General features: G+C 42.3%; 1 protein-coding gene across 1 annotated transcript in view; it reads right to left on the bottom strand.

Moving 5' to 3' along the window:
* Positions 1 to 2,939: 2,939 nt before the first annotated feature.
* Positions 2,940 to 23,460, bottom strand: part of ERCC4 (ERCC excision repair 4, endonuclease catalytic subunit) — a 33,693-nt gene continuing 13,172 nt past the window's right edge. Inside the window, exons 6-11 of the mRNA XM_055340483.1 lie at positions 22,958 to 23,086; positions 21,601 to 21,711; positions 18,444 to 19,041; positions 16,081 to 16,173; positions 9,168 to 9,280; positions 2,940 to 6,999 (exon numbers count right to left, since the gene is read on the bottom strand). Of these exons, the coding sequence (XP_055196458.1) occupies positions 6,266 to 6,999; positions 9,168 to 9,280; positions 16,081 to 16,173; positions 18,444 to 19,041; positions 21,601 to 21,711; positions 22,958 to 23,086 (1,778 nt within the window). The 3' untranslated portion in view covers positions 2,940 to 6,265. The remainder of the gene's footprint in view (positions 7,000 to 9,167; positions 9,281 to 16,080; positions 16,174 to 18,443; positions 19,042 to 21,600; positions 21,712 to 22,957; positions 23,087 to 23,460) is intronic.

Genomic DNA, 23,460 nt, shown 5'->3' with positions numbered 1-23,460 from the left:
TTAATATTTCCATTTTGAACTCACTACTGCCAGACTGCGTTGTAAAGCAGATTTCTTGATCATGCCCTTCCCTTACTCATTCATTTCCTGCTAAAATGAGAACAAACCCCTGAAGCCTAGCACGTGAGACCCCTATGATATGGCCCAGTGAACTACCCCAAATCTGTTCTCAATTCTGTTTAAACACCACCATTTTTCTCTTTTTTAAAAAATATTTTATTTATTTATTCATGAGAGACACAGAGAGAGGCAGAGACACAGGCAGAGGGAGAAGCAGGCTCCTCACAGGGACTCATCCCTAAATTGGGATCACATCCTGAGCCAAAGGCAGATGCTCAACTGTTGAACCACCCAGGTGTCCCCACCATCATTTTTTTTCCTGTTTCTTTGCTAACGCTCTGGACGTGGACTTGTGTGCACTACCTGCGTCTGTCTGATGAAATTGTAGCTGTGCTGCAAGACTCATCTGGAGCCCTACCTTCTCTCTGAGGCCATTCTAGATTCCTATACCTGGATATGACGTCTTCCTCTGACCTCCAGAACACTTCTACCTTGCTTGTGGTATTTTACTTATTTTACTTGTTCATGCTTTTTGACTTCTCTTCACCATAGGCTGAATGTCCCTTAATGCCATGGGCTTTTGCAGCATCAAGCCCAGAGACAGCCCTTTGTCTTCTGCAGTAAATGCCTCACGCTGAAAACAAACCTGCCCAGTCATGCTTCCCTTAGTCTACTAAACTATCTGCTTCCTTAAGCTTCTGCTGGGCGTCACCCTTCCCAAAAACAAAGTTGCACAGAAAAGCAAAGCTCTCAGTGAAAGGCATGCTCACACTGACACCAAATTCTGTTAGAAAAGGGTCCCCGCATATCATCATCTTCATTAGACCTGGTCTATTTGCTATTTTCATGAATCCCAGGAAACTCTCTTAGTTGAAATCACAAGTTGATTTTGCTTACCTGACTCCCAGGCCCTCGGGGAGCAGTCAGTGCTCTTCTGGCATAGAAATACCTTCCACAGGCAAATGAATCATTGGGAATATCTAAAATTCCTCTTCTTTCTCATTCAGGGGTCAGTTTCCTGCCTCAGTCAGGGGCTAGACAGAAACAGAACTGAGATTGAAAATTCAGGTGAGCTTTTGTAAACAGAGAAACAGAGGTCCAGTGAGCATCTTAAAATGAGTCTACAGTTCTTAAATGTTTGATTAATTTATAGTTTGTAATATTACCATCTTAGTATCAAAGTACAGTTCTTAAATATATATGAGTATATATCCATGCCTATGTATAGTATCCATCTTCTAGTTTATGAGGTTTAATTTTAGGTTGAATGAGGCTGGAAATACAGTTTTAGCATCATATGGGAGCTCACATTGGCAACACCACTTGCAAAGCATAATTTTTCCAGAAAGTTAGAAACATGACTCTCATACAAATAGAAAAAAAACCCAAAAACAACAGAAGTCAATGACTTTATTAGATTCAATTAATGAGGAAACCAATAAGATGTTAGGACTGATTTAAAAGAAAATTAAAGGCTCAGAGATTTGTAGCTGGTCCAATGAATGCAGAAATAAATTTGCTAATAAATGTAGAACCGGTTCAGGTCCTGCTAGGCAATACTCTTGCAATGCTACCTAGGCAACACCCTTGCAATGCTACAGAACAAGAATCACTTGTATCGCTGTTGGGGTTTCTACAAGTTAACCTCTATTCTCATACAGTTGCAAAATAGTAAGAGGTACCCAGCCCTGGAAATCAGATGACCCCCAGGTAGTTAGTATACGCTACTAGATGACATCCAGCTCTTTTTTAAATTTCATTTTATAAGTAATCTCTGCACCCAGTGTGGGGCTTGAACTCATGACCCCGAGATCAAGAGCCACACGCTCCAATGCTTGAGCCAGCCAGGCACCCCAACAACATCCAGCTGTAAACAGAAAAGGTACTCCGTATGCTCTTTGACCGATTTCCAAATTCTACATATTTGCTTTTGACATTATTAACCCAGAGAGGCACGGAAACAAACCAATTTGCTTTTTTTGTGACACATCTGTAATTAGGTATCTGGAAGTGGACCACTCATCAGCAGTGTTTCATCATGGGCTCTGGGGTCAGACTGTTTGGGTTCAAATCATGATTCCATCATCTACCAGGCAAATGACTTAACCTGTCACTTGGATTCACTGCAGCGAAAGAGGCTTTTAAGTAATAGTACTTTTAGGTCTTTGTCATGACGATTATATCACTACTCCTAAGAAAGGGTTAATTATTCTACCAAAGCCTTAATTCTGACATTACAACGTTTTGAGAAATAACCTGTCTTATGCCTTGTTAAGAAGGGATTGGTCCTACATTTTAAAGCAGAAACCAAAATAACTACATCATCAAAATGAGCCAATTAGTCAACTAATTTAATAATAATTAAACTTAAGAGATTACAGTAAATTCTAGATGTGTCAAGAGGATAATTTACTTTCAGCTTTGACGTTGAAGGAACAACAACAAAAAAACTGTATGAGTCAGGGGCGGCAGGAAATTAATCTCTGTTGAGTTAAGATGTTCCAGGCATTGTGCTTACACATATTCATTACATGTCAACAAATGAGTGTTTTCAGAAGGAGAATAGTCTTTTTTCTCCCCCTCTCTAAGGGCAGATGTACAAAATAAAAAGCAGTAAGGGAAAAATAACCTAAAGAAAATTATGCTAAGGCCTTAGAAAGTGGGTTTATCACACAAGTCAAACGCAAAAGCAGAAAGCAGGGGTTGGAAGAACAGTTTGGCTTTAATCATTTATTCTGCACAACAAAAAACACATTAAATATTCTCTTCATTTTAAATTGTATTTACCAACATGTTGGAAATATGATGCGCTGGGATTACATGTCCTTTCACTATGCATTGTTATTTTTACTTTGCCCACAAAATGCTGAGGAAAATACTGAATAAATACACATTTTATTAAAAACACACTCACACACAACTCCTGTTACAAATTGATATAAATCAGTTATGTCTCCCTCCCATCCAAATTTTGGCTTACATACATTCCCTTAAATCAAAAAACAGCAGTGGTGTGGCTTACCAAAAACCTGTGGATATAGACAGTTAAGTCCTGAAGTTTGGAATTGGACAGGAAGTAGCAATAAACCAAAATAGAAAGCAAAATAATGAAGAAAAATGACAACTCACATTGAAGTCTGGATACATTTTAATATATTTAAGACTGAGAAAAGAACTTTCCTAAACTGTTGGTTTTTAAAAGGACATTTCTAGGCTAAACTGAGCAACAAAAGAGAAGAGAATTTCCCTAAAGAAGTTTTCTGAGCCAAAGGAAAATCAAATTATGCCTGAAAAACAAAAGCAAAGACTAATGATGTCTGTCTCACCCACTTCTTCGGATTTGCTTCAGTGTAGACTTTCCTGCTGAAGGCCATTTATTAATTCTATGTTCTGTTATCTCAACACAACCAAATCTAGACTTAACCTTCTGTGTCCCAATGGGTTGATGAATGGGACAATTATCTTCAGTCCCTTATGAGCAGGGAAATGGCATTTTGGATCTACTCAAACATACAGCCTCCTAAGCCCCAGACTGAAGAAGTGGCAACGTCTTGCCAAAAGGACATTATTTAAATGGCTGCTATTAATGCATAAAATGATTTCTTGCATATTTTTTTTTTAAAAATCAAGAGGCACTATGATTTAAACAAACAAGGTTGAAAATGATTTCTCTCAGCTTTCATACACTCTGATTTTTATGCAAAAAACTTGGTAAAATAGAATAAAGCTGATCTCAGGCTTTTAAAAAATGTTTTTAAAAAAGCTAAGCATGAGTTCATAAGTAAACGGGATGTTTACTATTCTGAAAGAAAAAAGGCAAAGGTAACTATGATGCTAAGCAATAAAGTGATACATTAATTTTGCGAATTCATGCATTAGTTCCTTTGCCAAAGATTCTTAGATTATAAAAATGTGTGAAAGAATTTGGTAAAAGTCAGTACATAATGGTTCTATTGAAGGTTTTTCACCATTGACGACAGCTTAAAATAGATTTATTTAGTTGGAAGGGGAAGTGGTGGTGAGAGCCTTGTGTCTATAATGAGCATTTTCAAGTTCATTAGAGACTACTATTCATAATTCAAATACACAACGAAACAGCTCATCTGTCTTTCAAATGTCCAGTACGTACAACAGCAAATAACAGAATCCAAGAGAGAGAGACACCGGCTCTCTAAATACAATTAAGACTGTATTCTATGTTGTACGAGATGACAAGGGCTGTTTAAAATGGTGGCCTTACGAATACAGCTTATTTCTGAAAGCTTAAATTGGAGTGGAACCCATATAAACAAACGTGCTATGTTCCGATTTGCCTTTTCTTGTAATGCAAGAACAATATAAGGCAGGTAGAATTATGCAAGAAAAAACAGAAACTATATACCACAAGCAGAAGTGCTACAATAGGATGAAGAAAAATGGTGATAACCATCTCCTTTGGAGGTGTGACGTCATTTTTAATGTACTTTTCGCCCCGACTGGACTCTTAAATCAGTACATACAGAAGTGAAAATTAACATATGTACCCGACATCTCGTTTTCTAGTCTCCAGCGTATCTTTTTAACCTTCGGACAAAATTTAGTAGCCCTACCTTTTAATCTAATGTAAGCTAATTTTTGTTTCCTGTCCTCTTCCCAATTCCTCAGATCACTGTACAGAGATCCATACAACAACACGGTTCCCTGATATCTCTCAACTCATTCTTGCGGTGCCCTTGTATAGAGTTTGAAATCCACATCTACTTTAGCAGTATTAACATAGGCTAACATACCGAGAGAGCAGGAAGTCAACACGAGAGGTTCAGCTTGGAGAGGTTGGTTGAAAGAACTTCCGTGAAGGTGAAGACCATTTTGTGTTATGTGGTCCAGTGTCTACTCTGAGTTCCAACACCGTGATGAATAAAAACATGGCTGATGCGGAGGAAAATGTGTAACTGTGCACGGTATGGCTAGCGGGGCTGATGTCTATATTCGCATCAGCTCTTGAGGTAGAAAATTTACTACTCATTACTAGATAGGAAAATAATACCTACGTCAACAATGTTGAAATAGAAAAGTTTAAAAACTGCACAAAGATGCTATGAAGGTCCCTGTATGTACACTTCGGTAAAAAGCTAACCTAACTCAGTTGGAAGGTTTGAGAGGGAGATGGTTTTGTGAGTTTTTAAATATGTCTATATTTCTCTAGAATTCTTATCTATTCTATGCATTGATCTTCCATTTACTTTTTAAATTCCTTTATCTTGACTCCAGGAAGGAAAACCAAATCTTAAAGACTTGGTGGGCCATTCACTTGTTTGTATGGGAGTCCTCACACAGATGTAAGGAGGCGCTCTGCACAGGGGCACAAGATAGAGTGGGGGGCACCGAGAGGTGAGCTTAGGCTGCTTGGGGAGAAGATCTGGTGCTGGTGGTCTCAGGGCGTGTGAAGAGAGGCTCAGGAAAGAGAAAGTCTCAAGAGACTCTAGCCATTTGGCGGGCTCAGAGGTCTCAGATTTAGGAGGTTAAATATTTGGAAACTGAGTGTTCTAAGGACTCCTTCACTTTAACACCATCAAATTCTGGAAAGAGATAATTCATCACATGTCTAAAAATGACTGGCTTTGCACAATCGAGCCACAGTGCATGTTACATACACTCAGGGGATTAGGACGTTAACTGGCGATGTGTAGAGGTGGCTGTTTTACAACAGCAGTAGGAAGTCCCGAGGAATTTGTGTTAGGGGTAGAAAGGTGGACGAACGTGCTTGAGAACAATGCAGGGAGAAGTGGTGAGGGAGAGCAGAGGGGTGCTCTTCTGTGTTTTGGGGCCCCTCTGAAGCAAGATGGTAAGAACGTGACCTTGTATTTTATTGGTTTGCGTTAGAAACATAAACTTCTGCCTGTTTCAAGAGTGGCCTTCTATCAACACCTGTGGACACCTCACCTGCTCCAGACCCACCTCACTTAAGAACCGAGCATGCTGACCCTGGCCTGGACAGCACAGGGAGCCAGGAGAGCGGGCACGGCAGAGTAAATACAGGGCCTGAACGTAGAGTTCTGGGAGGAATCTTGGCCTCTGGGCCACAGAGCCAGGAAACAGATGGCACAGCCGTTCAGCACTGGAAGACAATGAAATTCTGAGACGATCATTAACTGCGACCTATAGGTGCAGGCAAAGAGCAGCTGGGAAGCCCAGTCACGGGACCAGGAGATGGCCGTCTCACGGTTCATTTCCTCATTTTCCCCTTTGACAGGACCTCTGCATAGGAGGTGTGGATGAAGTCATAGAGCTGCTTGGCATTGCCCGCGTTGCCCAGAACACCCGCCAGCTGGTCCTGCGACAGTCTGGCCAGTTCTGCGATGTTCTTTACATGATGCATCAAGGTACGGCAGTTTTTGGCATTCACCCCTGGCATCTTTAACAAGAAGTCCTGGGGACCAGGGTTATACTTTTCCGACTCGGGGAGCGTTTCAGAATCTGCCGTGACAGCCATGGCCGTGGCTGCATCGGGCTGTGGCTTGTTTTGCTTCAGCTCCTCGAACAGCTCAGCGGTGGCGTGAGGGGATGGGCACCAGAGAATCCGGAGTCTGGGGAAGTGGAGCGTGAGGAGGGTGAGTTTGGAACTGATGTCATTGCTGGAGATCTCTTGGTGGAAGGCGCCCCGGGAAGTGAGGGAGAAGGGCTTCCCGGGGTCAAACTCTATTAGCAGCACCGGGCGCTTGTAGTAGCGGGACATGGAGATGCATTGGCCGTACAGGCGGCCGTTGTTTAAAGAGCCAATCAGGTCACTGATGCTCTTGCGCTCCACGCACATTTCCGGGGTCAGAATGTAGTCTCCGACCTCCAGGGTCACGGGCTCGATGTCGATGCCCCGACGGTGGATCAGGGATGGGAGTTCACTGCGAAACTCCCGCACGTCCACCACGATTGTTTGCTGTGTCCTGTTCTGCTCCTGGCCGCCTAGGAACAAAAAAGCACCACTATAAGTGATGTCACTGAGGAAGAGCTCACAAAGTTGAATAATTAAAAGTTTAAAATCTGTAGTTTCTGGGGTGCCTGGGTGGTCCAGTCGGTTAAGCCTTGGACTTGATTTTGGCTCAGGTCATGATCTCAGGGTCCTGGGATCCAGCCCGAATTCGGGCGCCCTACTCAGTGGGGAGCCTGCTTCTCTCTCTCCCTCTGCCCCTTCCCCCTGCTTGAACTCTCCCTAAAATAAGTAAATAAATCTTAAAAAAAAATAAAATGTGTTTCTGTTGTCAGCCTCTGATGCACGGTAACATAATATCCCATGTTGTTATTCCTCATTTTTCTGTGTTTTCAGAAAGGTTTGTTTACAGAGTAAATAAAAGAAATTTCTCTTAAAACTAAATAGAGCTGTTAGGAGAGTCATGATGATTCACAAACATCAGCGTTTGCCATCGCCCTCTCTCTGGTGCGGTCCCTGATGGTTGCACTGCCCAAGTTCTACTGACCTTCGTACTCCTAATTCCTATGACAGAGTCTGGCACGTACTAGATGCTTAAAAAGGTTTGCTGAGTAAACTGCCTTATAAGCTGTTGTGAAAAATTCTGGAGCCGTTAGCGCTTTTACCGGTGAGTCTGGATGTGGAGAAAAAGGAAGAAGCCAGTAGAACAGAACTTCCCATATTTGAGCGTGCCCAGAACCACCTGTAAAGCAAATTAAAGGTGGTTCTATACTCAGAATAATGGTGCTGTAAGATGCCGATGTCCTAATCCCCAGGACTGTAAATATGTTACTTTACGTGGCAAAAGCAACACTGCAAATGTGATTAAATTTAGGACCTCAGGATTGAGAGATTTTTCTGGATTATCCAGGTGGGCCCAATGGTCCTTACAAGTGAAAGAGAGAAGCAGGAGGGTCAGAGTCCAAGCCACTGGCTCTGAAGGTGGAGGATGGGGCTGGGAGCCAAAGAGTGCAGGTGCCTCTAGAAACTGGGAAAGGTAGGGATATAGATTCTCTCCTCCAGCCTCCGGGAGGAGCACAGCTGGGGCTCACGCCTTGGTTTTAGCCTAGTGAAACCCATGTGGACTTTGGAATTTTATGACAATAATTATGAGATAAGGAGTGTGTGTTGTGGTGTTAGAGCAGCTGTGGGACAGACTCAGAAGGACAGACTTCTGTAAAGAGCACCTGTGTGGCACCTATAGGCTCAAATCTAGCTTCTTCCGTTCGGCCTGACGTTCTATATTCTGCATGAAATGTCACCAACCTATCGGAGTTAATAAAGACCTTCTTCAAAAAAAAAAGACCTAGATGCTCTGAGGCCATGTTTCCCAAAGCACAGTCCAGGGACCGCTGACATCAGAAGCTCCGAGATGTGGGCCCCGTTTCGGATCCACTGAATGAGAATTTGCACGGAGTGAGGACTGTGGCTGCATAGTTTGACAAGCCCCTGAGGCATTCCAGAGGATACTGGATCCAGGAGGCCCGTGGCTCTAACCGGGTCCTCACTAGAGGGGAAGTCAGCTCAGTCGTATTGTGTTCCTCTGGCCACTTGGCTGATAGCAGTCGCTGCCATGGAGGGATGAGGTTTCGGGGAGGGGGGACTGTTTCTGGGTTCCGCTGCACTTGGAATTCAGCAGGGAGTTCAGCAGCTCTTGCTGGCATGCCAAGGTTCAGGCGCCGCACGGCAACGAGGGTGCCACGCACCTGGGATGTGAGGAGGTGCCAAGAAGCAGCACACGGGGGCAGGAAGCGAAGTGGGGATGCGCTCCAAACAGCTCCTGTCTAATCTGAGGGAAAACGGCTTCTTCGGGTAAAAATAAGAACCTCGTTGCCATTTATAAAAGTTTCTTGGCAACGGTACATTCTGAATCTCAGCCAACCAACCAGGTTTACAAGCAGTGCTGGAACGTGACCAACTTTGAGGCCTAGAAAGGTGCTTAGAACAGGGCCCCCTTATTTCACAGATGAGGAGCCAGGGGTCTGGGAGGGCCGCGTGGTGAGAGAACGGTGGCAGCGCTGGCTCTGGGGATGGGAGTAGGCACCCATTTTTACGAGTTTGTGGAGAGAAACCACACCTCTACAGAGAAGCTCTGGAACCTATCCCCCCTCCCCCAGCCTCCGTCATAGGCACCGGGAGCGCTTGGCTACAGGATGGGACTCACCTGCTTTCCGCGTGTCGGTGGGGGTGCCTGCCACTGCGGAGCCTCTTGCCAGGTCCAGGTTCCCTTCATCCCTGCCTTCCCTTCCCTCTGGGACAACCATGCTTGCCTTCTCCCTGGGCAGGACATTTTAAACATTTTTTTTTTAAAGATTTTATTTATTTATTCATGAGAGACACAGAGAAAGAGAGAGGCAGAGACACAGGCAGAGGGAGAAGCAGGCTCCAAGAAGGGAGCCCGATGTAGGACTCGATCCTGGGACCCCAGGATCATGACCTGAGCTGAATGAAGGCAGACACTCAACCACTGAGCCACCCAGGCATCTCCATTTTATTATTTTTTTTTATTATTTTTTAAATTTTTTTATTTTATTTATTTATGATAGTCACAGAGAGAGAGAGAGAGGCAGAGACACAGGCAGAGGGAGAAGCAGGCTCCATGCACCGGGAACCCGATGTGGGATTCGATCCCGGGTCTCCAGGATCGCGCCCTGGGCCAAAGACAGGCGCCAAACCGCTGCGCCACCCAGGGATCCCCGGCATCTCCATTTTAAATATTTTTTGAACTAATTTCAAAATTCCAGATTTTAATCTTTTATCGATTATAATACAGAAAATGGCCACAAGAGCGTCAAGATGAGAAATGTGTTAGATAAACCTACACAGATGAGCAAGGGTAAAGCAAGGAGGAGGAACTTCTTGGTTAGGTGCTCCTTCCAATTTTCCAGAGTTGTTTATTTTCCATCCTTTATGTCCTTGAAACATATCCTTTGAGACATGAAATAAGCAGGTAAAAAAATGCCACCAAGAGACTTTTTATGAAAATAGGCTAACATCGTACTGAGCATTAAGAATAATTTAAATCGGGCCGCCTGGGTGGCTCAGCGGTTTAGCACTGCCTTCGGCTCAGGGCCTGATCCTGGAGACTGGGGATCGAGTCCCGCATCAGGCTCCCTGCATGGAGCCTGCTTCTCCCTCTGCCTGTGTCTCTGCCTCTTTCTCTCTCTGTGTCTCTCATGAATAAATAAAATCTTAAAAAAAAAAAAAAAGGTCTCTTCCATTAAAAAAAAAAAAAAGAATAATTTAAAGCATTTATATTCCAATGTGTTCAGAGTAAATCATTAATAGGAATGGTTAAAGACTAATGATTAAGAAAATCAAAGCACAGATGACAGGACTTCGATTTAAAAAAACACCAGGTGGGAGGCCCCATTAAACACTTTCAATTCAAAAGGCAAAATCCACAGTAGGACAAATTTCCCAACAGAGATTTAAACAAACAAACAGATAAATAAATAAATAAAAAAATCAAGAACTCAGTTTAGGTGATAGAGCAGCATGGATTCCCTCACTCATGGATTTGTCTTAAAAAAACTTTCTGGAGTGCTCCTACCCGCGGTGCTAGGAGCTCTGGATATACATATGGTTACACAGTAATTCCTGTCTTTAAGGTAGCTCAGTATCTCACACCTGGCTCAATCATAATTAAGATTTGTTATCAGGGGCTACAATCATGACAATGTCCTCGATAACCAGAGAGTGAGGAGGCCAGGCTTGCCATGGTCTTATTTGTCAAAACCAGGGAAGTACGTTATCATCAATCCATGAACCAGCAAGCGCTATGTGTCCGACTGGTGCTGGGGTCAGAGGGGAAGAGGGAATGTATGAGGCTGGCTCACTTCCCTCGTGGGGTATGAAACTGAGTAGGAGAAGCAAGAACAGGCAGGAAACGATGGTGGCACTGCCCAACGGCAGTAACAGAGCCCGGGTTACGGTGACACACAAGGGACTCAGGACTCACTCATAATTTCAATAAGGGGTTGAAACAGCACAGATTTTCCAAGTAAAGGAAATAAAACCAGATGGATGGATATTCCAACCACCTTGGGTAAACGATGTGTTAGAACAGGGCACTACTCGAAGATACCACTAAAGAACAGAAATTACAACTTTGAGTTCTATACTCTAAAACAATATACAAATGCAAAGCTATTTTTAGTATGACATTTGGTAACTAGTTCATGCAAGGGGCCGGGCACGGTTCCAGGTCCAGGTTGCCTCAAGATTCTTAATACGGGCGGCAAGTGGGGCCTGCTGGACAGCCACTCCTTACTGCTCCATGATACCTCCTAGGCTCCAGTTGAAGACAAGAGGCAAGCTATCCAGACAAGTTCTTGCTCTTCAATTTCTTTTTCTTTAACATTTGGGATTAATACTGGGATCTCTTCCCCCTTTATTTCAATTTACTTTACTGGCTAAGCTATACATCACACACGGGGGCACCCCAGTTTCCTGATTAATCTGTACCCTGTGAGAGGCTGAGTGGTCTAGTGGCTTAGAGTATGAATCCGTATTTTGTGGATCTGAATCCCCTGACCAGCCATGTGGCCTTAGGCAAGTAGTTTAATGGCTCTGTGCCTCAATTTCATCTGTAAAATGGGCATAATAATAAAACCTACCTCAAAAGAGGCACATTAGGAGGATTATCCAATGTATAAGGTACTCAGAACAGTGCCTGGCACATACCAGGCATTATAAAATGTTAGCTGTTATTATAAAAGTATGTATAATGCGGTAACCTCATCCTCTAATTATCTGTGACAATGCTGAAAAACCGAAGATTTGTTTCAAATGATTCCACAGAGGTTTCAATTAATATTGTCATATAAAAACAGCTAGTTTACTGTGAAATGTTATAATTTAACTGCATATTGAATCCGAGAAATAATAAACTCCTGAAATGAAGCCTGGATTGTGAAGCACATGATAGGTCTCCCTAACTGGTAACACAAATGTTTAGGGGAACAGAAATTTGCCATCATTATAAATATTTAGTTCTTTGCTTTCAATAGTTAGCATAATTATCCAACTCACTCTGTGTGACAGATACAAATTACTAATTAAAAATGCAGATTCCGTGGGAATCCCTAGGTGGCTCAGCAATTTAGCGCCTGCCTTCAGCCCAGGGCGTGATCCTGGGGCCCCGGGATCGAGTCCCACGTCGGGTTCCCTGCATGGGGCCTGCTTCTCCCTCTGTCTGTGTCTCTGCCTCTTTTTCTCTGTCTCTCATGAATAAATAAATAAAATATTTTTAAAAATGCAGGTTCCTATTTTCACTTAATCTGGAGTATAGGAGTTTCTTATTTTTGCTTCAATGTCTCTAATGATATCTGAATAGCTTGTACAACATGATAATATAGGGAGGAGGTGCTGAACTAGGAATCTTCCTCCAATGGGCATGTATTCTGGTCCTCATGCTAACTCATTTTTGGAATCACAGTTTCTTTTTTTTTAAATTTTCTTTTTATGATTTAAGGAATCTCCACACGCAGCGTGGGGCTCGAACTCACAAACTGGAGATCAAGAGTCGTGTGCTTCACCTACGGAGCCGGCCAGGTGCCCTGGCGATCACATTTTCTAACTAAGATTCCAAAGAATCTTACCCTTGCCTTTGAAAAGCAGTGACCTCTCCAAAACTATGTATACTCAGAATATTACTGCCAATTTTTCTACCCAGGGAGCATTTTATTATCAATACTTAGGAGAGTCGTTTTTTTCCTCTTGTCATCTGTAATCGACTGATCTAGCCCAGGCAAGCTCTCCTTCCACTGCCAGTTTGCCAGATTCATTCCTTTTGGGTTATTTTAAATAGGAGCACTGCTTTTATTCTTACGACATCACCCACGGAGGTCCTGGCAAAAGCACGTTGTCTTATTCTCACATTAAATTTCTAAGCACAGGCTCGGTGCAAATGCTCTTTCTGCAACACGCTTCATTTATATTTTCCTTTTCAAAACAAATACTTCTCAAATTCCCCAAGTTTTCTGGGAAAGTAAATGCCTTAAGATTCTAAATGGTGTAACTACCTGGTTGTTGTGTAATATGGGAAGATCTAACTCATAATAAGTAGACGGTCACCATTGAGAGCTAGGAGATTAAGCTGGGCCACAGATAAAATTACATTAAAATCTGATATGGGAATTATCTCATAGACAGTAGTCCATGTTCCGGATTCTGTTGGTGGTTTCTAGTATATGCCAGGCTTATACACACGTTGTCACCCAGCCCTTCTGGTGTGGAGACTCACTTATATGAAACAGGAGTGGCATGGGGCCGTGGTACCTTGTGACAATCCACTCAAAATACTCTTTTCTAGATGAGGTTTCCTGATGCACTGAAGAAGGCGCAGCCTGGGGCATAAAAACTCACCTACCCAGGTGCCTTCTTCCCCACATCCTAGCAGGCTCTTTTGGCTACAACTCTGCAGGAAAGGCCCAGTCTCCTCAGGAAGGCTTCTAGGAGGATGAGCTCTGAATGCTTAGAACATTCTGTCTGAGGCCTGGGGGAGGGGAGGGTCACATGGCACCAGTCTGATCAGATGATTTATGCTCACAACTTGATTTATGGTGAATACCTGTTTTTGCTCTGCAGGGCTGGAGTCTGTCATGTGCGTACTCTGTGGCTATGTGACTGACCCCCAATAAAAACACTGGACCCCAAAGCGTGAGGAAGCCCCCTTGTTGCCAAGCTCAGCAAGTGCTGTCACACCTTGCAGCTGGAAGATGAAGCACATCGGCAGGACTCCACAGGGAGAGGACGCCTGGGAGCTCACGCCTGGGTTTTCCTGGACTTTGCCCCATCGCTTCTTACCCTTTGCTGATTTTAATCTGTATTATTTTGCTGTCATAAACCCAGACTGTGAGTGTCCGGTTTTTTTCTGGCTCCTGTGGGCCTTACTAGTGAATCACCGAGCCTGAGGGTGGTCTTGCGGGGCCCTCAATGTGAACACCAGAATCCTAATCTGAGTGATCTCAGTTCTGCGTGCTCCTCTGTAACTTGGCGACGGTTAACCGGTGAAGCCTCCTGCAGAGCATGTTTTGTGAAGAGTAAGGGACTAAGGTTAGGAGGTACTGGCCCACATCCTGTAGCACCAATTCTTTGATTCCATCTCCTTCATATCTGTTGCCTTCTCTCTCTTCTTCAACCTCATCTTGGCTACCGCTGTTTCTCCTGACTTGTTTCCCTGCTCCATCCCTCAGGTGGCTTATCTGTCACTTCTTTCATAAGGCCACCCCGGTCCCCACACTGGCCAGGTCTCTCTGACATGTGCTAGTGTACCCCGTTCTTTCACCTTTGCAGCCAGACTTTGAACATGTCTGCTTCGTGGAACATTCATAGGGACTTAACGTTCACCTTTTCCACTATAGGATAAGCTTGAGGAGGGCAGAGACTTCCGGCAACGCTGTGACTATAGCATTTTATTATTAGCACAGAGCTTGGTGCCTAACAGAAGCTCAGTAAATATCTGTTGACTGTTTAGAGTCTTGGGGGAGTGAAGGTCTTCTCTAGAAGACATAGAGAAGCACTGAAAGCTTTGGACAAGAAGAGGCAGGCTGTTTAACACCTGCCTGGTTATCACACTTCTTGAAATATTGTTCCAAAAAACATATATCTAGGGGTGCCTGGGTGGCTCAGTTGGTTAAGCGTCTGCCTTCAGCTCAGGTCATGATCCTGGGGTCCTGGGATCGAGCCCCCAAGTTTGGCTCCCTCCTAGCAAAGAGTCTACTTCTCCCTTTCCCTCTGCCCTCCCCTCTGGCTCATGCTCTCTCCCTCAAATAAATAAATAAAATATTTTTAAAAACCCCACCTGTACATACACATACATATCCCAGAAAACCATCCCAGAGAGCATTTTAATAGAAAACATTTTCATAGGGTGAAAGGACTGACCACAGGCTAGAAGAATCCATGGCCAAGGCATGGGGTAAAACCAGAAGATACAGGGGGTGGGGGGGGGAAGGGTCCTGCCCATGTAACCTGCCAAGCCCCTCCACGGGGACTCAGTGGCACTGATGCGGTAAGTCCCCGGAACGTATGCCCTGGATGAAATGGGGCACAGGGATATTTTAGGTGTACACTGAGAGCCCACAGTCAGTGTTGGAGGAAGGCTGTCTATTTTGAAATTCTGTGTGGAGCCCTGGCAGGCTAACAGCCACTAAAAATGATTTCCGCCCTCTTGTTGCCATTGATACATTACCCACGTCTGAGGCTTGGAAGATTGGTCAGCCCAAGCCGTGTTCTCCTCTGGTCTAGCCATTTCTCTGGCTCAGCTCAAGGATGCCCTGTCTAGCCCCCGCCCTGGCTTTTGAGGTCCCTTAGAGACCATGTGACACATCTTCCCTCACGAGGCTGCCATCTCCTTGACAACACCCCCGGTGCAAGGTTATCAGATTTCTCAAACACCTGCGGGGGTGTAAAAGGTGGCCATCCAGTCTGTGCATATGTCACTTGGAACATTTTCCTTATGTGACACTGGAAAGCATTTTCTATTTGGATTCGGAGTATTACCAGACGCTCATCCTAGAAACAGTACACGTACGTTCAGATCAACATCACACCTTCAAAACAGTATTTTCCCAGAGTGATTCTACTGCTGGTGATCTGAACCAGCAGTAGGGGTGGGGGTGGGGGAATGTAAAAGCATTTCCCAGCAAATGGTAAGGCGGTCACCCACCCACAGACAACGGCAATTTTACCAGGAGAAAATAAATCATAATTCCAAGGGAAGGGAGAAAGCTTGTGTGTGTAGGGGAGGGGGGAGATTTAAGAACGTATTTCTTGAGAAAAGGGGTGGCTAAGCTGTATTTCTGGTGTTCTCTGTTACGAGTCTTTACAAGCAGAAAAGCAGTTCTCGCCACGTTTCCAATATTCTGTTAAATCACTGAAAGGCAACTGGAGAAGATGGAAAAGACAAGGAGGGGACAAGAAATGTGCATATAGCCCAGGGCTGAATCAGACCACAGGTTTATCTTGAGGTGACCCTCCGAGCCTCCTTCCTTCTCCATCTTTCCTGAGGGCAATTAGGTAGGCCCCCACTCAGAGAAGCCTCTACATCTTGAAAGGCCTCTACGTATTACCTTATGAGTTTCTCAAAAGCTTCCTTTTCCTTCCGCAGGGCAGTGAGATAGCGCTGTTCCTCGGTTGAACCTCCATATATAAGAAAGTAGACCCTGCCAGTTAAAACAGAACTCTTTTAGGCTAAAAAAACACAATTTTTAATCCCTGAAAGGAAGAGCGCAGCATTCAAAATCAGCAATCTACACTGCTCAAATAATAAATATTTGACCAAGAATAAAAGGCTCCATTAATCACGTACCTAAAATTAAGCTGCTGCAACCCCACCTGGTAAAAGTCTCATTACCACATTTTTTTCCTCCTTTACCGAAAGGAGGAATAGAGTTCAGGTAAACACTGAAATATAACTAGAGGGATAGAATAATTCTTGCTTCATGACTATAAACAAATCAGAAAATGCAAAATCTCAGCGGCTTCTCTTTTTTTTTCAGTTTTTTCTTTACACCTCTGCCAAACGATCATTTGCAAAGTTGGATAGTAGTTATAAAACGCAGATTGTGTAAAGTTCACATTAGTGAGAAATAAACAAATGAAATCTATATGACCTTCATCTTCCTACTCGGCGCTTTTTTTATCTGTGTCTTCACAGAACCAAGGCAGTGCATGTGTTACATAAACACACAGATGCAGAAGACACACGGATGATATAGGGCTTAAGAAAATAATTCGACGTATTATTTTCTCTTAGGAAGGACTGCTTTTCTATCTTATTTGTAGCTCAGAGGCTGATTTAATAAGCATCTCCTCTCTCCCTCTTCTGCAACTATCAGAGGTTTTTCCTTTTTATACTTTCGACTTTTCTTCTGGATTACATGTTTCTAGGTTATATATTTTTTTGAAGTGTGTACAGAGAAAAAAACCATCAGACAATGAGCCCAAAGACCTCAGCTCTCCCCCAGAAATACTATGTGGCCAAGAGCAAGTCATCCATTATTATTGGATCTTAGTTTCCTACTGACAGAGGGAACAGCTGAATGCAAGGTCCCCTCTGACTCTGACATTTTGTTTCCAAATATCACACTATTCCATTCTCAGGCAACAAAGAATTTGGGAGCACATGAGGTATCTACAAAGTTGATCAGCAGCAAAGTCTGAAAAATTTAGCAGCCTATAATTATCTGATCAGCTTCATCTAATCTCTTCATCCTGTGTAATTTCTTACCCACCTGCTCCGTTCATCGCTGCTCTGGAAGCCTGCATTAGTTAAACTGCTAGGAAGGTTTCTTTTGGCTCTGTTTTTGGTTCAGGCTGAGTTCAGGATATTAATTTTGCTGTTTATTTCTCTCAGATAATTTGAGACCCAGAACACTATATTCTTTGAGAGGCATCATTTTCTCATCTGATATTTCTGTAGATTTTTTTTCTTTAATCTGCTATTTCTTGAAACTCAAGAAAACATGGTACAATAATTTCCCAAATACTTTCATTTTATGTGGATGCAATTTAGAGTCAGTTCTTGAAATTTACAAGAACGACATTTTAGAAGATCAAAACCATTTAGCTGAGCCATAATTATAGTAATTTTTGGTGGAAGTTAGGATATGATACATTTCCTAGATTTGTTCAGATACAGCATCCCATAAACTACAACCAATGCACAAAGGGTACAGTACAGAACAACAAAGCATCAAGTAACCAGAACACAGATAGCTTCCTAGATTTGTTGTTCTACTATAGTTGTCATCCTTCCTGTGCAAACTTCCCTGGTGGATCAGAAAGCAAAAGAAGGTTTCATAAACATAACCCACATCATAACAACAGAATATTAAAGAAAATCCATGTGGAACAGGTACAGCATCTGTGTGAAAGCCTAAAGAACTGTGAAATTGAAGCCTTTAAAAGAATAAGGCTCAATGGAATATTACTCAGTCATAAAAAAGAATAAAATCTTGCCATTTGCCACAACATGTATGGACCTAGAGGGTAGGTATGTTCAGTGAAATAAGCCTGATGGAGACTGACAAATACCATTTGATTTCATTTATATGTGGAATCTAAAAAAACAAAAAACAAAAAACAACAAAACAGAACAAAACAAAATGCACAAACAACAAAGAGAGAAACAGACTCAAATAGAGAACACAATGATGGTTGCCTAAGGGGGGTGTGGGTGGGATGAAAGGGTAAAATCAATGAAGGGGACTAAGGGGTACAAACTTATAAAATAAATAATCTGTGGGGAACATAATATCATAATACACTGATCATGGCAGGCATTTTGTAATGTGTAGAATTATTGAATCACTATTTTGTACACTTGAACCTAATTTAATATTATATGTCAACTATACTTCAGCTTTTTAAAAAATACATATATGTACACAAAAAAAGAGAGAAGAAATGGCTAATATTCTTTATAACTTGCCTTAGAGGCTTCCCGGGCCTGCTTGCCCTGTAAATTTCAAGCTGGCGAACAAACGTCAGCTCCGCATCGTACAGAACCACGTATCTTGGTTCCACTTCATGGAGCACCCTTGTCAGAGCGTAGGGGTCACTACAGCCCAGGAGTGGATGGAGGATGGTAAGCGGGTCTTTCAGGAGTCCATAAGCGGCATCAGATGACAAGTTTAAATCAAATTCCTCATGCTTAATTTCTTCTAGGGAGCTTTCTGGGCTACTGCCCGTGTCTCTAGGATAGCCTTCCTTGACATCCTGTTCCTCGTCTGGTTCTTCAGACTTTCCTACCATCTGAGTTAAGGTTAACCTTCGCTTTTTCTTTTTGAGAGTCCTTTCTTTGGTGGCAGCCCTTTGTTTGTTTTGGGGGTCTTTAGGCCTTTTGTTAGATCTCGCCATTCTCTTTGGACTGTCTTCATGTCTAAGTTTCATCCACACTTCTTCAGCTTTGCTGTCCTTCTCAAAAGTTTTCCTGTAGAGCCTCATCAAGAAGGCCTCTGCTCCAATAGTGATATACTCTCTCAGCTGGGAACACGTTCGGTCATCGCTTGCACAAATGAGTACCTGACCTAAAATTACGAAACAGGGTTATGTTACTATGACCTCACGTGTCCCTGTACTTCCTACCTGTCTGCCCACTCGCCTCTTCCACCGACAAAGAAGATACATCTTACCCCTTGGCGTGAAGGATACAGTATTCACAGTTTGTTTAAAAAGGGTCTCAGATGCTTATCAAATGTTTTCCCTCTCTGGCAGGATTAGTTAAATCTTTTGAGTAAAGTTGAAGCCAGAAACATTTAGTCTTAGGAAAGCGTAGCTGTGGTATAATGGAGGCTTTACAGAAGCTCTTTTTAATTAATAATTTTCCAGAGGATTTTATATACCAAAATAAATTCCAAATGGATTATAGAGTCAAATGTTAAATACTAAATCATAAAAAAAAGGGGACCATTCTCCATCTTTCTGGATGGGAATGATTTTCTAGGCTTAAAAGCAATGGAAGAAATCTCAGAGAAAGCAGATATCTACAATCTAAGATTGACTCTATATAAGAAAAAAGCTATGCATTAAGAAAGCATAGCTTTCTTAGCATAAAGACAAAAAACAACTTTAGCAAACAACTACCATAAATGACAATATCTTTAACATATAAAAAGCCAACACAAACTGAGGACATAGTCTAAATTGACAAAGGAAAAAAAAAAGGCAATTCACAAAAGAGGAAAAGCATTTAAGAAAAAGCTTACCAAGCATCAAATTTCAAATGAATAACATTTTTCTTCAATCAAATTAATAAAATTGTTACAATATACACGTATATATGCACACGAATATATACAGAATCACCAGTCATTGTCTGCTAAATGAAAAAGAGATGAGATCTGGGGCACCTGGGTGGCTCAGTTGGTTAAGGTCTGACTCTTGATTTCGGCTCAGGTCATCATCTCAGGGTTGTGGGATCTGTTGGGATCTGTGAGCCCTGTTGGGCTCTGAGCTCAGCATGGAGTCTGCTTGAGATTCTCTCTTTCCCTCTCCCTCTGCTCCCGCCCTAACCATAATCTCTCTAATAAATAAATTAAATAAAACTAAAAAATGAGCCACTTGAGTGGCTCAGTGGTTGGGCGTCTGCCTTTGGCTCATGTTGTGATCCTGGCATCCTGGGATCAAGTCCAGCATCAGGCTTCCCGCAGGGAGCCTCCTTCTCCCTCTGCCTCTCTCTCTGTGTCTCATGAATAAATAAATAAAATCTTTAAAATACAGAATCTTAAAAAAAAAAAAAGATGAACTTTTATGCTGCTAGAAGAAATGAAAATTCACAAAAATTTTGTACAAGTCAAACGTGGTAATATGTCTCAAGAACATTATCATTTGACTTGCTAATTATATATCCAGAAATTATATCTGCACTATAACCCCAATAATGTGAGACAGAAAATACATAAAAGAAACCCTGGAAGCAAATATGCCAGCATGGCTCCTAAACATAATTTTTTCCCCTTCTCTTTTTCCTTCGTACTTTTCAGTTTTCCTAAGTGAGCATGCATGACTTTGGGTCTTCAATCACAGTACTGGAGGTTCTTGGATAACATCACCAGTATATTTACTAATATGAGAATTATGTGCTTGCCTTTGCTGATTTATAGGAGTTCAAAATCTCAATAGATTTTTTAAAAAAAGGATTTTATTTATTTATTCATGATACACACACAGAGAAAGAGGCAGAGACAAAGGGAGAGGAAGAAGCAGGCTCCCCGCGGGGAGCCTGAAGTGGGACTTGATCCTAGGACCCCAGGATCACGACCTGAGCCAAAGGCAGATGCTCAACCACTGAGCCACCCAGGTGCCCCTAGTTTTTTCTTTTTTTAATCTAGTTTTATTTTATAACAGTTGTATTTTTAAATGTAGTTCAGGTTTGGTCTACCGTGCTAAGCTATTAGTATACTCATGTTTGAAGACAGCAGCCCTGGAATCTGCAATTTTTTGGCGGAGGCTAGGTCAATGCTGCTCCATAGAACAGTTAAGACTTTTTTGGAAAGACACTTGCTGAGAATAAAGCAAGCCCATTAGCTTTCTCCTTGGGGATTCCAGACTGAAAGCCTGGTGAACGTGTATGCGGAGATTTAGCTGCCTCTTTAAATAGAAGTCCTGAGAAGGCAACCAGCACACACACACACATACACACAGACACACAACCCTGCTTTCATGAATATACAAGGATTCAACCTGGAGAAAATCACATCAAAAGAACAAAAATGAGGCTGCCACCAGGATTTCGGTGTTCCTTTGGGATTTATTCTTTTATGCTTTATAAACAAAATCAAGTTAGTTATTTTTATTTTATTTTTTTAAAGGATTTTATTTATTTATTCATGAGAGACACACACAAAGACAGAGAGAGAGAGAGAGACAGAGAGACAGAGACACAGGCAGAGGGAGAAGCAGGCTCCACGCAGGGAGCCCGACGTGGGACTCGATCCCGGGTCTCTAGGATCACACCCTGGGCTGAATGCAGGCACTAAACCGCTGAGCCACCCAGGTTGCCCAAGTTAGTTATTTTTAAAGAACTAACAAAGAGGACTCACGTGCTGCATTTTGAAAGCAAATGTCACCATCTCTTTTTTTCCTACCTGGACCACCAAGGGCTTCGCTCTCCTTATTTTCTGCCTCGATTTCCTTCAGTACTTCGGTCAGTGCTTCCCATTTCGGGTTGCTTTCGAGGACCAATTCCTTTTTTGTTTCTGTATAGAAATGAAAAGATGACCTCATTCTACGTGATAATATTTATCCATAAAGTATTTCACAGGCTTTCAAAACAACAGGTAACACAAGCGTCATTTGGAAAGCCCATTCCTTTGAGCCTCCTTCCTGATGCCAAACAGAATCTTCTTTCTTTGAAAAAGGTCTGTTTATTAAGGTCTAAATGAAATACACTCCCAACCGATGTGAATAGAGCCCTGAGAGCAAATTACTTGCATGGTCATGAATTACAGAAGATACTGTCCTAGTTCTCAATTGTGACACTGTATATCAGCTGTTACATAAAATCAAAGAACCAGTATAGAGTAATGGTATTTATTAATCCTAAAATTCCCATGACTTTCACAATCCTGAAGATGGGATACAAGTTAGACAGCAGTCAAATGCTTCTGTAAAGACTCAAACACATCATTAATATACTTAGTTTTGAACTAGACCTTTGAATGAGACAGAAGGCCAGCATCACCCCATCCCATGCCTTAAAAAAAAAACAAACCCAATGATATTTATTATACCTACTAGTTAAGTGTTGGAATAAAATCCATACTTGCCTCATTCTAGTATATTTATTTTTTTTAAAGCTAAAAGGAATGTTAAACATTCTGTTAAGACTTGACGGTGCCAAAAGTAGTTATTACTCTGAAGTTAAAAAAAAAATCAATCTGTAACTCATATGTGGTGGTGAGAATACTCTTGATTGATACTTAGCACTTGCTATTTGTATTCCTCTGACAATGGATTCTAAGGTTTGCCGTATTGGATACTTTTAACATATATTGCATATAACATGTTTAAGATACGGGCACACGTTTTTCACATGGCTGAAGGATATGTAAGATTAATATGCTTACTTGGTAAGAATTTCACACTAAACACATAAATAGACACAGTTAAAGATCAAGCCTATGCTGAGTGAAATAAGTCAATCGGAGAAGGACAATCATCATACGGTTTCACTCATATGTGGCATATAAGAAATAGTGAAAGGAATTAAAAGGGAAAGGAGAGGAACTGACTGGGGAAAAATTAGAGAGGGAGACAAACCATGAGAGGTTCCTAACTCTGGGAAACAAACAAAGGGTTGTGGAAGGGGAGGTGTGGGGTGGAGATGGGGTAACTGGGTGATGGGCACTGAGGAGGGCACTTGATGGGATGAGCAATATGTTGGCAAACAGAATTTACATTTAAAAACATGTTAAAAAAAAAAAGATCAAGCCTACAAAATACCTTGGTCTTCTTTGATCTCCATTTTTTCAGACATTTTGCCCTTTTTGTTCATTTTGGCATCTGGAAGATGGTAAACCCTTGCTCGAGCATTTACAAACATGGAGGTGCTAGAGTCAAGAAACAGCCAACCTAATACAAAAAGTTAAAAAAAAAAAAAGCCTTCAGTTTAGGATGAATGTTAAAGACTGATGGTCACATGCCCTATATGGACAACTGTTCGCCATCTTGTTCTCCTCTGAACCACACCCTCTCCCTTACTGTGGCTTCCATCACTGTTTGGTTAGACCAGTGGTTTTCAAAGTGTGGCCTACTGACCTCCGGGGGTCACTGAGTTGTTTCCAGAGGGTCTGGATCTCAAAACTATTCTCATAAGGACACTATTAGTTGATTCCCCCCCCCCCCCCACTGTGCTGACATTTCCAGTGATGGTGCAGAAGCACTGGTGGGTAACACTGCTGGCACCTGAATGTAATCAAGGCAGTAGAACCAAAGTACACTAGTAG

Source organism: Nyctereutes procyonoides, unplaced genomic scaffold (genome assembly GCF_905146905.1).
Source record: "Nyctereutes procyonoides isolate TBG_1078 unplaced genomic scaffold, NYPRO_anot_genome, whole genome shotgun sequence".
NCBI lineage: Eukaryota > Metazoa > Chordata > Mammalia > Carnivora > Canidae > Nyctereutes > Nyctereutes procyonoides.
Note: the sequence above shows the minus strand (reverse complement) of the source record. Positions and strands in the feature narration are given on the sequence as shown.